The sequence below is a fragment of the Lygodium microphyllum genome, chromosome 21 (assembly GCF_053477565.2).
Source record: "Lygodium microphyllum isolate KBCC chromosome 21, Lygodium_microphyllum_v1.1.10, whole genome shotgun sequence".
Classification (NCBI taxonomy): Eukaryota; Viridiplantae; Streptophyta; class Polypodiopsida; order Schizaeales; family Lygodiaceae; genus Lygodium; species Lygodium microphyllum.
This window is the reverse complement of record NC_141155.1, coordinates 114,761,491-114,781,260: the sequence shown is the minus strand read 5'-3', so window position 1 is coordinate 114,781,260 and position 19,770 is coordinate 114,761,491. Positions and strand designations below refer to the sequence as shown.

Here is a 19,770-nt window from a genome sequence, read left to right as displayed (position 1 = left end):
GAGCCGGTAAGTCCATGAGTGCCTAGAATTCCAAGTCAATCTCTGTAGACATTTTCACCTGCAATGCCTGCACAAACGCAAAAGCAGCCCCCTCTGACTATGAAGACGCAGCCGGCTAGGGCTCTTTCCTCCACTTCCTGAACCTTCTTAAGTCGCCGGAGGCAATGAAAAGGTAAAATCTACAGTGGAAGGCCTAAAACGCAGCCTTCCTCCCCTTCAAACAGCAACAACCTGCAGCAAATTCACCAGCTGGACTCCTTTCCCACACTCGCTTCAGCCTTGATCTGGTACGCATCCCTCCCACTCACCCTTGAATTCTGGAAATGCAGTCTTGTGTCGTGCTAAAATCTCCTCTTCAGGTAGGTTCTTCACTCAATCAATCTGTCTTCACTGCTCTGATACCATGTCAAAGTGCAGCGATGCAGAAGCGTGGGACCAAGACTGAGAGAGAGTGAACATAGAGAGAAGAGAGAGAGAGAGAGAGAGAGAGAAGACAGTGAAATGCAGAAAATCTGCAATGAAAAATGTTGTATAGGAATGCAGAAATATGCACGGGTGCAGAGAGAATATATGCATATGTCTCTGCCTTGAGGACCTCGATCTCCGTCAACCCACGTGCTGTCTATCACCAGCAAGCTGTCTCTATCAGATCTCAAAATCAGAATGTGTGTCCAAGTGCTAGACTGGACTGTTATAAATAGCAGAGAAAATAATCACGAAAAATGGGCAAAATCAGGTCGGCTGCATTTAATGCAGCCGACATTTAATGCAGCCGATTGCACAGAAAACCTAGCCGACCATTGCTATGCCGCACGGCACCTGTCCGACCTATCCGACTGCTGCTGACATGGCTACAACTGCTGACGCGCCATCGACTGCATTGTCCGTACTGCCTGCTGCAATACTGTGTCCAGGGAATGACATCTCTAACACATTAAACGCCACTTCTCTAGTGTCACCAACTGATACTTATGGCCAAATGAATGACTTAGGCCAACAACTGGCACCATATACCACCAAGTACCTATGCGGCATAACTTATAGCAGCTTTTGCCTTTGACATCCTGTGATTTCCTCGGGTCCCGAGCTTGTAAATTTACTCTAACCCCAGTTACACCTCACATGGTGGAAGGAGAGGAGAGAGATGATCGCCTCACAAAGTGAGTGAGTGGGATGAGTGAATGAATTGATGGTACCGAACATATAAGCACAACGATCTAGAGTCTCACCCACTGAAGTCCCTCAAGTGGCACCATGACTCTCTCAAAAGCCCTAGAAAGCCTTTTTGGGACTAGAAACAAAAACCAAAAATGAAAATGAAGAAGGCAAACTATACAAAATGTGGTTTCTCAACAATTGTTACATGCTACAAACAATATATAAAACATATAAATGTCAACTCCAAACTAATCCGATCTATTGTACGAAGTCTCACCCTTATTCATGCATCAATCCTAGTACTAGCATTCATTTCATGCCCAAAACCAAAGGGCAATTGTTATGATCACCTGCTATTTGCATTTTATCAGGCACTACCTTGCATTTCCCTAATTTTTTCATGCATTTTCCATGATAGAATGGTTGTATTTTAGTTACTCACGAGACGCAACTAATCAATGAGTGCACAATGGCCTTGTTACCTTCAACATTAGCCTCCAACTAATTATAGAGTGTTCAAAAATGTATATGAACACTTTAGCCTACTAAATCCTAAAAATGATAGACAAAGTTTAAGCTCAATTTCAAGGAGCATTTGATTTGCAATTGTCTTGCATAGTCCCCGTACAATCCCACTCTTCGTCTCACATACAAAGAAACTTCCCGTGATGAAACCGAGAGAGAATCACTTTCTTTGCAACAAAGTTGTTCAAAAAGTGCACGAGGTTTGAGATCTCGAGGAGAAGAGAGGATCTTAATCCATTGTGCTGTAATAACCTATTTTGATGAAATTTAGATCAAAAACAATATTATACCTTGCTACCATTCGAGTCTCTAAACTTGTGCTTCTCAAATGAGAGAGAAAGAGATCCCAAATAGAGATTAACTTTCTAAATGAGTAAGTCGCTGCTTCTTAATTAAATCTCATTTTTTATTAAAGGCTAATTATTGCTAGGGTCATTAATCATAAGTGAGATGCTCATTGGACCAAACTTAAGCTCAAGGCCTACTTATGACTGAAGTCGGTTGCTTACTGAGCGAAACTTTCAAATGACTACTAATTCTAAGGTGCAAACTTTTAATTTATTGTCCTGCCTTGCACGCCATCAGCCCTATCTACCTATTCCTTTGCGCAAAACCTGTTCGTCAGTCCTCCTGCATGCAGGCCTATTCTTGCTAACCATCAAACACCAAGAGCGAGAGAGAAGAGAGAGAGAGAGATAGATGACTTGCACGCCAACCCCTCGGTGATTACGTGGGGTTGGGGGCCTAAATGTCGCTTGCTCACTACACAATCTACATGCCGCCCTATTTCTACAATGCACAAAAACAAACCGCATGTGTGCAACACACACTGAGTGGGTGAGAGCGAGAGTCAGCATCCTCTACTCTAAGTAGTTTTGTTTGCTCTAAGCATGCCCTATCTTGCCCTGTGCATTGTCTATTTTGCATAAGCTATCACCTTCTTGCAACTAAGCAAGAGAAATCTAGCAACGAACAATAGACAAAGAGATATAATCTATGCAACATTCTTCTCCAATGCTTGTGCAATCGATACTAAACTGTTCTGAATCCTCAAGCACCGCACCATGCCAAAGTTGAACACAACCTTCATAGACCAAGTGGTGGAATCCTTGGGTCCTGATTTGAATGATGAGAAGTGAGAAGAAATGGTTCTCTATACGGACATGGTCGCCCCTTGTCCCAAGATTCAGCCCGGTTCTAATATACAACCCCTTGTTAAACACAACAAACATGTCTTTGATGCCATGATGAACGTAGCAAGCACATCCCTAATGATGTGACGGCAAATTCTAAAGCTCTTTCACAATCAGAGCATTGCACTCGCTCTCATGCACAGGTTACCTGGACTGCTAATGAATCCTAGGAGTTGGACTAAGAACATCTCTTGGAATCTGCTAATAAAACGTTACTAAAATATGTTCAACACAATTGGGAATCCTTTCCAAACCAGGACAAAGAGGATATTCTCGATGCTACCGTGGACACCAAGACTATATTGTGTTCCTTTTCAACCTTCTATGAAAAAGGGATCGTCCTTTTTTATATTTGCAAGAATTCGATACTCTCCTCAATCTGCCAATGGTTGAACTCCATCTTGCAAGGGGACCGTGTGGACAAAATCTTTGTTGGCCCACGACTCATGAGACTTCTATGAGGTCATACTCAAATCAATAAGCACTCAGGTTGATCTTCTGGCCAAAGTTCCACTATTCTTTGATAGACGCTTGGATCATGTTGTGGCTTGGAGATCATTGGCAGATTTCCATGTTTGCTTCAACAAGAATGCCCAATGTGGGTCAAAGTAGAATGCTTTCGTGCAATCTATTGGCCTTTGCTTAAGGATGCTACTACAAGGGAGATTGGTACAGTTTTGGATCCCCCCCAACTTACACATTACTAACCATAGCCACACATAGCCTTGTGAAGCGCTAGGCGTGACTGTTGTCATGCCCACATCAGACTTTTTGTCTCTTCTTGCATGAACATCAAGCAAATTTTGGTTAGGTGAATCCAATAGCTACATAGGTCGTTTCCCTTTATTCATATTAGTCCTCACAAGGGCCCTATCTGTTTAAGGGTAATCATCCATGAGGGTGTCACTGACTAAGTCACTAATGGAGCCAACCCCCTATTCACAACAGCGGTCTTCTCCAGACATTAAGCCATGAAGTGCCTTGGTTGTCCGCAAAAAAAAAAATGCCTTATAAAAGTACCGCATTTCAAACGGTAGTGCAATGAAGGCATTCCAAGACAATTTAAGTGCAACCAATTGGGCCTTTTACGCAAGGTATCCCATTTGTTCATGCAATAAGCAACATGACATGTGGCGTATCTTGCATGATAATCAATGGGATATGTTATATGCTCTTGAGCATTAAAGTCATGGTGAAGCTGACAAAATCACAAATTGCCATGGTTTTTATTTGTTTTATGCAAGGGGTTCAACACAACATTATTCAAGTGTACTCATGGTCATGCATGAGAAGTTCTAGCTAGTTCTTGTCAAGAATGGCATCCATGACCACTTTCTAGTTATTAAAATTCCACTTGACTAGGAGATTCTATGGCTAGTAGGCCTCTATGCACCGAATGATCCTTTGTCTAAACAAGATTTGTAGAAGCATCTAGAAGTGTGTTTGTCACTTAGCAAACCAAGAGTATATTAATATGAGATTTCAATATGTATGTTCATCGTTCGTAGTCTACCCTTCGAGCACTCGATGATGAATGCACTTGAAAGCCTTGCCTAGTATAATTTTCAATCGGTCAATCTAAAGTACGACATTTGATCTTGGCTCTGTCCATCATAATCAATATTTTACTTTTCATTCAGCACAATGTTCTACCACATGGTCTCACTTGGACCACATGTATGTTATGCACGATGATGCCTTTCTACCAAAGATTTTGGACATGTACATGTTGTAACAATATGCCTTGTTGGATTGTTTCTCTTTGTAGCTTAACATGCTTCCACACGCTATTGCCCCTTTTGCATGATTTTTGGGACCACTCCTCTTGCATTTTAATTCATCTTATCTGAAGCATCCAGTCTTTAATGGTTATACAAGACAACTAGTTGACAGGTCTTTGCTTGATTTTCCCTCTAGGGGTAGTGACTCTTTTGAGAAATTGCTCCATAATGTACGGAGGGTTGCCAAGCATTATGGTATCCATGATGCTTCTCTTTGCAAGCAACATCGGTCAAGCAATGCTGCCCTGGGTCCATTCTTTGATACTTGTTTCTCCAAACAACCCATTTCTACTACCATTAGCTACAAGGTTGACAAATCTCATTCAACAATTCCATTTGAGATCACATCAACAACCCAAGTTGCAAAGCTAGACTAAGATTTTGCAAGATGCTTCATGTCAATCACATAAAGATTTTCAACGCTTGCATAACTCTCCTACTTGAGAGAATATGATTCCAGTTCAGCATACGCAATGCTGCCCTTGGTCCACTCTTTGATACTTGATTCTCCGAACAACCCATTTCTACTACCATTACCTACAAGGCTGACAAATCTCATTCAACAATTCCAATTGAGATCACATCAACAAGCCAAGTTGCAAAGCTAGACTAAGATTTTGCAAGATGCTTCATGTCAATCACATAAAAAATTTCAACGCTTGCATGTCTCTCCTACTTGAGAGAATATGATTCAAGTTCAACATGCACGAGACCAAATGGTTGTGGATCAACTAGTTATACATCGCAAAAGTTGTGGTGTTGAAGTGCGATAAGGCACCACCGGTTGATTACGACGAGACGGGTAAAAGCGAACCTGGCGAACAGATAATTGAACAGAGCAGTCCTGGCTCCCCCTACGTGAAGATTCCCGGTTGGTGATGGAGCGAAACGGACGCGAACGCTAGTTGTCTCTCCTGCCGCAGGCGAATCGGCCTGAGACAGCACTCTTGTACCTCTCCTGGTTGTAATGCTGCTGCTGCTGCTGCTGCTGAAGCGACCCAAGCACGCACGTTGGAAGAACATGCGAGGAGGAGGAAGAAGATGAGCAAGAACACAGCGAGGCTTGGTGAGCAGGAAGGAGGCATGGAAAATAGCCCCGGTAGAAGAGGAGGAGGATGACGAATGAGGAGCATGCGCAAGCCTAGCTAGCGCCATGGTCTGCTATGCTAAAATACACCTAAGCCTGTTCTGTGAAAACGCGGTGATATATATATTATGCTAAGTCCCGCAAATGGAGAAGTGTCAAAACTACCAAATGGTTTTTGCTCACCCAACTCTTTCATAAAGCTATCTCTAGGCCTATGCATTGCTTTTCTAACCTTTTGGTTCGTGTTGGATCACACAACGCTGAATTGAGCTTGGAACATTCTTGGCGTATGTAGCATGGAGCAGCACAACAACAACAAGCAATAAAGAGAAGTAAGTTTGTCGTGTGGCTGCTAACCTGTGTGCATACAAGTGCTGCAAGGGGAAAGAGGCAAAGAGTCAATGAGATGTTAAAGCAAGGTGATTGGAGAGCTCGAAGCAAGATCCAACATGCATGGACTCTCTACAAGCACTCAAGGCTGCAAACATCAACATATCCAAGATCAAGATGCAACTTAAGATTGAGCAACACCATTACAATAAAGCAAGGAAGTTCTTGATCACCCAACTAGACAAGTGAGTGCATAAGGTAGGTATGGTGTGCTCTTTGGCATGAGTCAAGCAACATTATGTTGATCTCTAGGAGGACAAGAAAAGGGGTCAAAAAAGTGATGCTCATGCAAAGAATAAAAGCCCCATGGAGCCACCCTTAAAGAATGGAAAAAAACCCACATTGTGATGTAAAGAAGCGCTACCTAGAGCCTCTATTGATTGCCTAAATGGTCATTATGTGCATCAGTTTTTGCAAGAAGTTAAGTGTATCAAGCATCAAGAAGAGCTTTGTATACAAGCCACCAGAGTCCAATAAGGGGTGACTGGGAGGTCTTAGGGATGCTTAACAACTTTTTACTTTAATGCTTTTAAGATACTGTATAAGAAAGAAATGGTGGCTTTCGCAGAAGACAACAAAGGGAATGATGTTAGAGATTATGAGAGAATAGTCGTTGTTTTCAAAAATCATATTACTTTAGTAGTGGAATTTGAGCCTATAGCCCATCGTTATTATGAAGAGACTCTTCAAAAGTTATTTAGGGATGTGCTCTCTCCAATTCCAAGTAGGAGACATAGCCCCTAAACGTCCTTTCTCTATAGAGGAGATTAAGATCATGGTGGACATAATGAAATTCAAACAGCTTTGGGATGTCTGCAATAGGACCTTGTTGTGAGATGCTTAATTGGGTAAGGAAATCAAGGTCCTTACTTGATGACTATTATAGGGGATTAATTAAGCTAATCCTAAGATAGTGGCTAGAAACAAGCCATTTGGTTTGAGATCATTGACAATGCTCAACTTCTTATATAAAGTGTTAGGCAAGGCCCATAAAGTGTTCACCAAGGCTCTTGCCTTGAAGGTTAAACAACTCGTTGCCAAAATTACAAATCCACACCAATATAGATTTGCATTTGGGTGGAAAATACATTATATGCCATTTTGAATAAAATCCTCTCTTATGGATCCTGCCTCAAGCCTATAATCTAATTTTGTATTGACCAATATGGATGTAGATAAGGCCTATGAATGGGTAAACTGATCTTTCATTATGGGCACCATGAATGCTCTTAACTTTGGCCGATTGCTCATGAGGATGGTAGGGACACTATTCAACAACGCCTCTACATGTGGCAACATCAACAAGCAGTCTCCTCGCCCTTTGTAAAGACGAATAAAGGAGGGGAGCCTACGGCAATGCCTCTACATGTGGCAACATCCACAAAGCATTCTCCTCGCCCTTTATATCGAAAAGATGAATAAAGGGGAGGGGGGTGGGGGGGGGACGCTTTTTTGGGCCCCCTCATATTTTTCATAATATAAAACCATTGCTAAGGAAATTTGACAAAAAGTTGCAAGATGGTGTTATCAAGGGTCTCCTAATGCTAACGAGGCTTATTTACTACATTGATGATATTGCAATGTAATGTAGTATTACAACACCCCTATGTCTATAAGACTAACGTGTCTTGGAATTTTGTTTATAGTTCACAAGGTGTCAAAAACTAAATTTTATGAGATCTATTTGGTAAACTAGAGTCCATAGGAACTTTAATAAGGTTAATGATAAGTGCAAGGTGATAAAACTAGCTAGGTTTTTAAAAGTTTGAAAAAACCCAAAATAATAAAGTAAAATGTTAGATGGCACAATCAAGTAAATAAAATAGTATAGATTTAATGAACTCAAAACATTTGACAGATCTAGAATTTCACAACACATCCATCCAACATCACAAACTCACTAGGAAAGAAATAGAGAATCAAACGTGGACATGCTCAAAAGCACTAAAAACAGTCAATTTGGGAATGAAAAATGGGGGATAAGTATAGGAGATATGTCGTTCGGAGTGCATGTGTTAAAGGGGATAAACATCAGCTCAATATAGGACCATGCCCAAATGGGAAAAACACAATGTATTATGGAACACATCAAGTAGATACCCTTCCTCCATCCTTCCTTTGTAAACCCCCTCCTTTAAGCTTAAAAGAAACTCATATTCCCTCTCTTCATGTAAGGTGGCACCATATTGGGATGCTGGAAAGCATGAAAATGTGTGTGTGTGTGTGTGTGTGTGTGTGTGTGTGTGTGTGTGTGTGTGTGTGTGTGTGTGTGTGTGTGTGTGTGTGTGTGCGTGCGTGCGTGCGTGCGTGCGTGCGTGCGTGCGTGCGTGCGTGCGTGCGTGCGTGCGTGCGTGCGTGCGTGCGTGTGTGTGTGTGTGTACATACATATGTATATTTATTTATTTATTTATTTATTTATTTATTTGTCTCTCTCTCTGACATACTCTTTTAAATTTATAAGTGATAAAGAATCTCTTCTTTTTGTTGAATTAGTTACCAACAATCCCCCCCCCCCCCCAAAATCACAAGCCCACCTTTACAGATTGAAGGGCAAAGCATTGTTTGAAGGGTTGATGCTACCAAAATTCATCTAGAAATTGCATATTGGAAGTGTGTGGCTAACACAAAGAAACTAATGGAGGTCAAGGATGCTCCAAATGGAAAGACCATGATCAAGAGAAAGAAAGACCAAAGCATTATGATGCACGAAAGATGTCATGATCTTTATAAAGATTTGCTAAGAGAATAGACTATTTGATGTGATGGTGAAGCCCAAGGTAGTGGTGGTAGTGAAGATGATGAAAGTGACCCAAGTGAAGGAAACTAGGTTCTTTAGTTAAATTTATTGTCATAATACTATTAATAGCATCCTAGAAGATTGAATTTAATAACATTAATTTTTTATCTTAACACAAGCTATAAATCAACTAGAGATTATGGTTAGCATAGTAAATTAAGCATGACTATGAACATTAGTCTAAATGTCCTTTAAAAAATTTAAACCCTAATGTAATTTAGTAAAATTCAACTAGAAGAAAGAGTTTATTGAAGACTTAGAACTTGATATTGAAAGAAAATCAACAAGAAAACCTGAAGAACTAAAGAGTAGTTAGGAAAATAAATTAAAACCTCAAGAAAGGAGCAAAGCTAGGTGATGTCATTATAACAAGTATCCTTGAATTAAGGGGTAGCGATCAATAGACATTGTTTCGAATGCATGTTACTTGTTTGAGAATGATGAAATTTTGTGACAATAAGAGGAGGAGAAAGATACAAATCAAGTGAATGTTGGAATCCTTGATCCAACCAAATGTAAGCATCTCGAAAAATGTAAATTGCTCATCTTGCAAAATGAGATACTCCACCTAGTGTGAAGAATTAAAAGACTGCTCTACCCATGCTTTAGCTTCATATGAATTTGTTCTCCTTATGGCTTCAATTAAGAAGTTATTACTTGACCATTCGGGGATCCTCTCATTTGATAGGGTAAAAAACAGAGTGCCAGTGCCCCCATAATGTAGAACGACTCTTGTGGTGCAAGGAAACTTAGCAAGGTTTTGATCAAATAAAGCCCCTTATTATTATTGAGGACAGTGTGATCACATTTAACCTATCATTGCAAGGTTAAAAGGTCCCCCCCCCCCCCCCAGGCGTGACAATTTTGTCCATCTTACGAGATTGAGATTATATATAGATGCATTTGAATAAATATATGTTTTTTGAAGTGTTTGGTATTTGATTAAAGACATACCAAGGAATCTTATTTAATGGACTATTAAAGAAACTTACTTTTACATGTTTCACAATGAGGTAACACAAACTATCTAGGTTGAGTACTTGAAAGCCAAAGAGATAAATCCCAACAATTGATTAAGGATGGGTGGAACCAAGGAGTTAGATAACTTTCCAAATAAATAACATTTAGAAGTGGATGCTCGATTAGGCCTCTTTGCATGGGATAGAATGTGAGCTAACATGGTTTTAGGGGACATGCTGTGTGACTATGCTATGGTAGAGGGAGTGGCTTTTAGATCCCCTTCATTTTGCACTCTCTTTGAGCCAAGTGTAGCATTGGCTACTACCCATACATGATGTCAAAGCACAATCAAATTAACTAGCTATTTGATTTAGTAAATGATAATTAACTAAGACTTAAAAAGAGATAACACATTAAGTGATTTCTTAGGTATTACTTTTGATGTTAACTTTATTATTGATGTGGATTGGGCATTGGAGGAATCAATTCATCTAAGTTAGATCATTCCCCTAGTATACCAAGTGGCTCACAATTTGGGGAGCTATTAGTTCCAATTAGGATTATTTGAAACAATGTAAATGATATTTGTTCCTCCACCCACCTGAAATTTTTTAGCAAGAGGAGTTCTTTACAACCCATGGCCTCAAAACACAGTTTACTTTATAAGTTATGCCAACCAAACTTGTTTTATCCACTATGATTTATGGATCCAATGTATTGAAAAGCTAAAGATTGTTAACCTATTTCTCCTCTCTACTTCTTATGAGAATAGCTTTGTATTGATAATGTACTAGTGTTTGAACTCTTGTAGGTTAAATCAACAAAAAATACAAGTAGTTCCTAAAGAAAGGGTTGCTATTATTTTGAGGACCCAGCTCACAAGAAGTGCTCTATGGGGAGATGCCTCATCATCACATTGTTTGTCATTCCCTAAAAAAGCCATTTGCTTATGAAAAATTAACACTAGAACAATTCTATGGTAAAGAAGGGTGCTTATATGCTTATAATCCAAACTTGTATAAAGTAATGTGAACAATGGCTCAAATTTTGTATATACTAAGAAAACTATGTATATTAAATATATATATCCAAGTACTTTGAGGCCAACCCTATGTGGAGTTAGCATGCAATTTTGTGAATTCATTTAAGTCAATCTTGAATGGATCTTATGAAAGTAAATAGGCCTATATTCTTTTTATTGACAATCTCTATGTTTTAAGCTGAGTTATTATTATTATTGTTTGGCTTCTTATGAGTTACTCTAGATAGATTCTCGTAAAGAGGATTGATTAAGCGAGTATCCTAAGTTTCTAAATTTATTTTGATAACTACAAAAAGAAGTCCATTGTATACAATTTATATTTAAAATCATAGGCATGACTACTTGTTGATCCCTAATTCTAGAATTTAGAGAGAGCATCATGACTATTTTAGAGAATATGATTTTGACTTTCCTTAGTACACAAAGAAGAAGAAGTTGGAGTAGAACATGGAAAACAACAAATCCTTTCCTCTATTTAGATGCAAGTAAACTTGGGGATATGGCAAACAACATTGAGTTGCTAAGTAGATTGAGGAACTCAAGTAAATAGAAGTTTGTAAGTTTGATAATTTGCAGCGAGATAATGCCAAATTAAAAATGTGACATTTTCTTCGAGGAAAAATGGACCTATGATCAAATGAAGGAAATTTAAGAGCTCTTAAACTTCTTAAATATATTGATCTTTCGAGTTCTAGATCCCAAGGTTGATTTGCCTATCTTTGCACAAAAAAAACTTAAAGACATTCATGGATAAAGCTATATTCAATCATTTATGCAATAGACTATCCTTATCTCTATGTTTCTGAGAATGTGCCATTATACTTTACTTTATGACATTGAGCATTCTTATTCATGGCTTATGGAATTTGAAATTATCGAATAGCTTGCCAAGCTTTGAGTGGCATTGATGACCATTCTTAAGAACCTCTAGAATCCCCTCCAAACATAGATTAAACTATAATCATAATCCAAAGCCTCTACCTCATTTCAAGATACAAAGTTGCATTTTCAAGGATCATAAACAAATATTTACTATTCAATCCTATTTTCTCAAATCAATAAATTTGCTTGACATGCTAAGAGAGAGAAATATCTTAAGTACTAAATTTTAAGGTTGATGTATTTTCAAAATCAAAATGGTGAAATCATAGGAATAGACAATGCTTACACAAAATTACAAGAAATGAAATTTATTCTAAAACAAATCCAACTGCCCAAAAACTTAAATTCTAAACTAACCTAAGGTTCAGTGAGATGCAAAAGCATGGATTGAGTCAATGGATGATTGCATCGCTATTATAGGTACCATAGCTGCAAATCCATTCATGGGCACCTATCTTCACATCACTAGTGAAGCCAAATTCTAGTTAAAGTAATGGTGCGAACACAAGGTAGTAATAGAAGCCTCTCAAACTCAACAATAGGTTAACGAAGTTGTGAAGTGATAGTACCTATTTCCATCTATTGAGTCCATCAAGATACATGGGTTTTATACTCTCCATCAATTTAACTTGACTTTGGAAGGCTATTACTTGAAGTTTGTGAGCATCAAGAAGTATGCTCCACCAATAACCACACAAAGGAATCATGTCGCTCTTGGAGCCCAAACGATTTTGTGGTTAGCTTCCCTATTATGACTTAGGATTATCAACTCTTTAGAAAGTTTATTGTCAAAACTATTGATTCAAGGGGGTGCGTTGTCTTCTTTGCATTCTTCTAATTTGTTCAATTGGAATAAGCATATCAATTATCCCTTCATTGTCTATTTCCGAATTTGACTAGCCTTATGCAACTAAAATCTAGTTCTTCCAACCTAAGGTATTTTCTTCTTTTATGCATAGGATTCGGTCCTTGTTTGATTCAAGCCAATCCATCCCTAGTATACAATCATAATATCCTAGTGGTAATATTCTAAAGGTGGCTACCATTATTTGCAACCTAGTTCAAATTATATTTCACAATATCTCTTTTTTGTTGGCCAATTCTACAACCGGTTTTCCCATCACCTTTTCAGTTGCAATCTTTTAACAATTTTTAGAGACAGAAAATAATGAATGCTTCCACAAGCAATCATGACTAACCTAGAGAAGTTGTTCGTATCTCAATGATTGAGCATTGGCATTTTACTCCTATGTTTTCGATTGCATCATAGATGGATCCTTGCCCCATTTCTTCCTCGAAAGTAGGCTCTTCTTGAATGGGTTGGCCTATCATAGGGTTGATATGGCCTCCAACTACTCTTCCTTTCTCTCTCGCCCTATGATTATTTTCATTTTGCCTTCCTCTCATTGTAGGTTGGTTGAGATTTGGGTTCCTTGGGTAATCAAAACAATCTACTCTCAAATGTTTGGTCTTTCCATAGAGTGAATCCTTGGACCTAAACTTATGTCGAAAAGACATTACAAAATGCCTACTTCAGAAGCCACTAAATGGAAGGAACAACTAAGGCAACTAATTGAATAAGCATTCCTTTGAATAAGCATTCACCTTGGGGCGCACCTATACTTCTCTAGAAGAAGAAGTGGATCTCTCATGTATTGGTTCTAAGGGGTCTAATATAGGTTACCATAGATAAGAAGTACCTTATACCTTGAATGGATGAACCAAACATGCTACATGAGGTGCTAAAATCTTTCCCAATATCGATTCTAGGTGAGGATATTATCATATCACAATGAAGGAGAGCAATATGTTTCCAGGGAGCCTTTAGTACATAATATGGCCAGTATGAATTTTGCACCACACCATTTGGATTAACCAATGCAATGGTGAGTTTCAATCATTTCAAGACATATTCCAACATTGCATGGATGATTTGTTCTATTATTCTCTTGATGATATCCTTGGATAATCTAAGTCATTCAAGGATTAAGAAGTGTAACTAAAGTTAGTGCTTGAAATTCTTCAACAAAATAACTTTATTCTAAGTCAATCAAGTGCATTTTTTGTGGACCAATTAGATGACACAAAATCTTTTATCAAGCACTATTCCCTTGCAGTAATACCCTCAACAAAACTTTGAGAGAAGCAAACGTGTATGGCTACTAGAGCACCAAAAAAGCTTTGATAAGCTCAACGAATGTGCCTTGTATGTCTAAGCCAATGAAGGATCAAGAAGTACAATTGAGGTTATAGTCATTCAAACTCTTTAACAAATTTAACTTTATTCTAAGTGAAGCAAGTGCATTTTTTGTGGACCAATTTGGTGACACGAAAACTTTATGGCTATTGGAGCACCAAAAAGCTTTGATAACCTCAAAAATGTGTGACAACAACCCTTGTATTAAAGCTCCTTGATTTCATCTAGGAGTTTAAAGTAGTTATTGATGCAAGTATAGATGCAATTGGAGGGGATCTTAGCACAAGAAGGGAGACGTGGCCTATGCATCTAGGAATTTGAAGCCTTATGAAGCCAAAGTGGATCTTCAACCCATTGGATCTTAACACGAGACAAAGAAGGTGGGTAGAAATTCTTTAAGAACTTTATTTTGAAATCAAATATAGGCCAATGAAGGATGATAGGTACTTTGAGCAAAAAAACATCCTTAAATAATATTCCAAGAGTAAGAAGTATCTACTCCTAACAACACCGTTCTAGATCTCATTCAACATGAAATCTCCCTCGATGAAGAAGACCAAGCACTCATGGAGACACTTCTTCAAGGAGGAAATTATGCCAATGATAAACCCAAAACAAGCAGTTATCATGTGAATGGTGGATATCTCTATTCCTAGAATTAAAATTGCATTCCTAAGAATCATGAAGTCAATATGAAGACCTTGTGCAGAGCATAGGATAGCCCTATAACTAAACATTCAAGTTATTTAAAGACCCTTAATGTTGTCAAAAGAAGTTGATATGGATCCAAAATAAATAAGGATAGTTTATATTATGTACCTTAGTGCATATCTTGTTAGAGAATACAACATAAAGAATCAAGAATCTAGGAGAACTTCAACTCCTACATATCCCTCAAATGAAGTGGGAATTCACAAGCATGGACTTCATAGTCGATCTACCTACTACTATTGGTGGATATGATTGTGTTATGGTAGCAATAGAATAGATTGATAAAGGTAGCTTACTTGATTCCATCAAGACTACCTCTATTGGTTCATTGACATTGTAGGCCTCTTTATCAAATAACTTTTTTGACTACAAGGACTATCCAAAGGCATAATCAATTATAGGGACTCAAAATTAAATTCTTAGTTATAAAATTGTTTATTTCAAGCTATCAGAAGCTCTAGTACTAGTAATTACCCCCTCAAAATTATAGACAAATCAAAAGAGTAAAGTAGACCATTGAGAATATTCTAAGGGATTACTATGAATGCGGATCCAAAAGGTGTTCTAAGGATCTATCCTTGGTAGAATTTCTTACAACATTGCCAATAAATAGATTTAAAAAATGATACCATTTCAATCTCTCTACATCCAAGAATGCCTTAACACCTTAAACATCTCAAATGCCACTCTCAAAGTTGAAGCCTCAAAGGCTATGCTTGAGGAGATAGATCAACAAGTCAAGGCTATTTGCCAAGATACTAAGGCAACCCAAGATCAACAAAAAGCTTTCTTAGACCCCCAAAGGATAGAAAGAAGCTTGGTCCAAGAGTGGATCCTATGAGATAAGCAAGTCATTAAGAAAGCAAACTTACAACCTTAACTTGCTTGAATACTTAAAGTTCAAATTGTTCCATGTTAGCCTATTCAAACCTTATGTATCAAATTCTAATGTATCCTAGATGATGAGCAGTTTGTGATGCCAAATGAAGGAGTTATTGAGATGTAGCTTGAAAGAATTATCGATACCATCTAAAGGAGTTCTTGAGATGTAGCTTGAAAGAGTAGTCAATACCATAAAAGGGCCTCTTAGGTCTTGCATGCTAGAAGAATATGTTGTATAATGGAGAGATTACCCCAAAGAATATGCCACATGGGTAGAAGAAGCCACCCTTGTAAAGAAATACCCCCAATTCCTCGAGACGAGAACACCTCAATTTCTCTAGGGCGGGATGATTTAATACCCATTATGCCAATTATAAACCTATAATACCACTGTGTCTTAGATTCTTATTTTGTACTTTAAAAGTCACGGAATATTAGTGGTTATTAGAGAGACATAGTAAACTAAAGTCCCTTTGAAGTTCTATGAGTTATGATGAGCATAATATGTGAAAACTAATTGGATTTTAATAAGAATGCAAAAATCAAGAATAATGAAATGAGACATCATAAAATAGAAAAAAATAATTAAATGGCCTATATGTACAAGGTCTTAAAAATTGACCACTACAAGATTTTGCAACATATCTATCTAGCCACAACTGACTAGGCAACAAAGGAAGAAACAAACATGAACAATTGTTGAAGGCATGCTTTTCAGAGTACTAGCTCAAAGAGAACGAGGCACATATATGTTAAAGCTCAAAAGAAAAGTCAAGTGGAGAAGCATATAAGTCAAGTAGCAGACAAGAAGCTATGAAGCCCAAGCGCACTCATGGAAACCCTAATTCAACCCCAATGTATTAAAACCCAAAAGTGAATGGAAGAGCTCATTCTTGTGTGTGCCATTTTGTGGGATCTAACTTTCTTCATTCCTTACTTCTCCATTGCTTGTGTGTGTGTGTGTGTGTGTGTGTGTGTGAGGCACTCTATTACATCTAACCTTCTCTTTTTTTTCTTCCTCTTATAATGCATATTGCTCAAGCTCAGAGGGAGGCTTGAAAGAGTGGATTGAAGGCTTGGATTACAAAGGGCTACAACGAGGGTTGTGAGACCACCAGCTTTTAACTTCAAGTAAGGACTATAATACGAAGGTATTGAACAATTGTACACATCTCCTACAATGTGATGAATTGTTGAGATTTATTTCTTATGGATATCATAAGAGGAGAGTGTAACGGTTTTGAGTTGGAAGGTTAGCGATTAGGTGAGAGATAGTCAACCAAGGTTGGTTGAACTCTTGAATGAATAAGAGATCCATCCATGTCTCCTTGTTGAGTGCTTGTAGAGTCCAACATTTTAGATGGAATTGACTAACTGAGATACTTGCACTCTTACTATGTATAGGAATAGGAGGTTTGTGCATGTAAGCAAGATGGATTAGTGAGGATCTTGCTTATGTGCCATGTTTTGTCTAAAACATGCATGCTAAGTTATGACATAAAATGGTGTTTTTTGATAGATTTTGATTCAAAACCATTGTGACGTTAGGCATAGCTTAGAGAATTACTTTTTAAATTAAAATTAAAAATTTTAAAATTTTAAAAACACAAAAATAATAGGAGAAAAAAATGACAAAAATCTCCCTACCATATATCTCTATGCTAAGCTTTTGTTGCATATGGATTTGATGTTGCATGAGCATGATGGTATGGCGAGAATCATTTCTGGGATTGTGGAATTGCGAGAAGGTAATCAAGAATAGACGAATAAAGAGGTGGTTATATAATAAGTTGGCTCTTTGGATTATTACTATGAAACTAAAGGCATTCTGACACAAGATAGCACTAAAGTGAAAATACACGACATGCCAAAAAGGAGGCATAAGAGTAAGGATTCATAGCCCTCATGAAGATGCTAGAGAGCATATGAGTGCAAGAGGGTAGTCTTAAAGAAGCGAAGATGTAGTTGATGAAGACTTGAAGTGAAGATTGAAGTGATAGTGATAGTAGTGAGCTCTATCACTATCTGTTGTCTCTTTGGATCAAACATACCTTTTGGAGAGCAACTCCACAACCAAAAGAGGATTATTGAGTTTTATTCTATTGTATTGGATAAGGATTATTATGTATGAGTGATTGAGAGTATACATGAGAGAGATATTGAGCACAAGGTAGCCATTTCTATACCAAAACATTGCAATCTATGGGAGATTGTGAGATATTGAAAGAAGAAGACTATGAATCATGAAAAATGAAGACTATGTGATCATTTTCATTCAATATTTAGCATTCATTTGCTTTCTAGTTTGCGGATTTGAAGAATATGTTATGATAAATCCATGGGAGGAAATTTTTATGATACCATGTAGAGAATTCATGTGTGGCATTCTTTTTCTTCCAATGGTTTCTTAAAAGCATAAAGAACAAGCTTGTTGATCATACAATAAAGATTTTATTGTAGTAATTTTTCAATTTCTTTGGTATTCTTTAGAGAGCTCCATGTTTTTGTGTGGAACGGAGGAAACCTACCATCAACAAGCATCCAATAAAGGTTGAAAATGGAAGTAGTGGTGCTGTTTAATAGAAAGAAAATCAATGGAAGAGTGTAGAATTCCTACTACCCTTGAAAAGTTTGAAATTTTCATTGCAAAAACCACTTTTTAGAATAATTTCATTCGTCAATGGCAAAAACACATCACTATCTTGATGCAAACTCTCTGTGACAAATTGTTTCATTGTCTTTTGAAGCTACAAAGAGTTGTATCATTCTAGCCAACTATCTTCCTGAAAGCTTAAGAAGAAAAAACATAAAGAATGATCATTAGTGGAAAATTTATATTTCATCGAGGAGTTTCTAGACATTATTAAGTGGGAGATTGTGAAGAAGCTCCAAGAGTTGTGGTCAGTGGAGGTCCACAAGAATAAGAAGGAAAAAAGTTGGGACTTGTTCATGGACGCACAATAGCAAGACATGTGAGATGCTTAAATCTCCTCTTTGTCTAATTGGCAACAATTGGAAGCTAATAGATAGAGTATTCTTCGCAACTTATGCCATTGAAACCCTTTAAAGTTGGTACTACCAAAACAATGGCACAATGGCAATTCTCAGAATAATGAATTTTGATGCTTTCAAAACAAAAAACCTTTCCCTCTGTAGTGGTATGAAAGCAGAATTCAAAGATAGTGAAAAGAAAGAAGTAAAACAAATGTTGGAAAGAGAGTATTTGAGAGACTAAAGCCCCTCCGTTTCCCATTCCCTTTTGTGGAGTATTAACAAATTGGGTGGAGCCAACTCCTTGAAAAATGATACGATAAAGGGACAAGTACTAAAGCCCCTCTGTTTCCCATTCCCTTTTGTGGAGTATCAACAAACTGGGTGGAGCCAACTCCTTGATAAATGATACGATAAAGGAACAAGTACTAGAATGAATCCAGAGGTATGTGAGAAGACAAAAGACAAAGCTCAAAGTTGAGAATGAGTTAGTAGGAAATGCCTTCTTTGATGCCCTCATGGTACTCTTGACGAAAGTCCCAAGGGTTAATTAAGGTCCCTTCGTAGCCAAATTTTTCCTAGAAATGTTGATGGCATGCCATCGAATGTAGAGAATTGTGCCAATTTTCAAGGGAGAATACATTGAAGGCCCTGATCTTCATGTAATCAAGTTTATGGTAGCCTATGTGGCTAACAGTGCCAAAACCCCAAATCATTGGCAGTATTCCCCACCACTTTCAATGTTTTAGTGGTATCAGAGATGAACAACATGAACTTTCGGCATATAAGATGAACTGAAGGTGGCCTTTCTAACCAAATTTAGGTATGAAAGTTTTAAAGAGCGGATGCGAGAGGGGTTCATGAATTTAAGATATTCCTTTGAAGAATGAGTGGAATCATATGTTTCTAGAATGGAATCCATATTGAAGGGATGGACCAACCATAACTTGGATAAAGGCATCTAGAAGGGAATTTTCCTTTGAGGCCTACAACCAGAGGTTCATAAGTTCATGGAATTGAGAAGATTTACTAATCTACAAGATGTAATGGAAGTTGCAAGACTATATGATGAAGGTGAAGCAAGATTTTCTATGACCTTAGGAAGAGGAGTCCTACCTCCTCGAATTCCAAGAATGGTGTATCTACTAAATGTAGTCCTAGGGATTGTTTCCTA

At 37.9% G+C, this 19,770-nt stretch overlaps 1 protein-coding gene across 1 annotated transcript in view; it reads right to left on the bottom strand.

Moving 5' to 3' along the window:
- ERS (glutamate tRNA synthetase) overlaps positions 1–5,812 on the bottom strand; it is a 77,598-nt gene extending 71,786 nt beyond the window's left edge. The window contains exon 1 of the mRNA XM_087661949.1: positions 5,472–5,812. Coding sequence (XP_087518075.1) covers positions 5,472–5,812 — 341 coding nt within the window. The remainder of the gene's footprint in view (positions 1–5,471) is intronic.
- Positions 5,813–19,770: the final 13,958 nt, after the last annotated feature.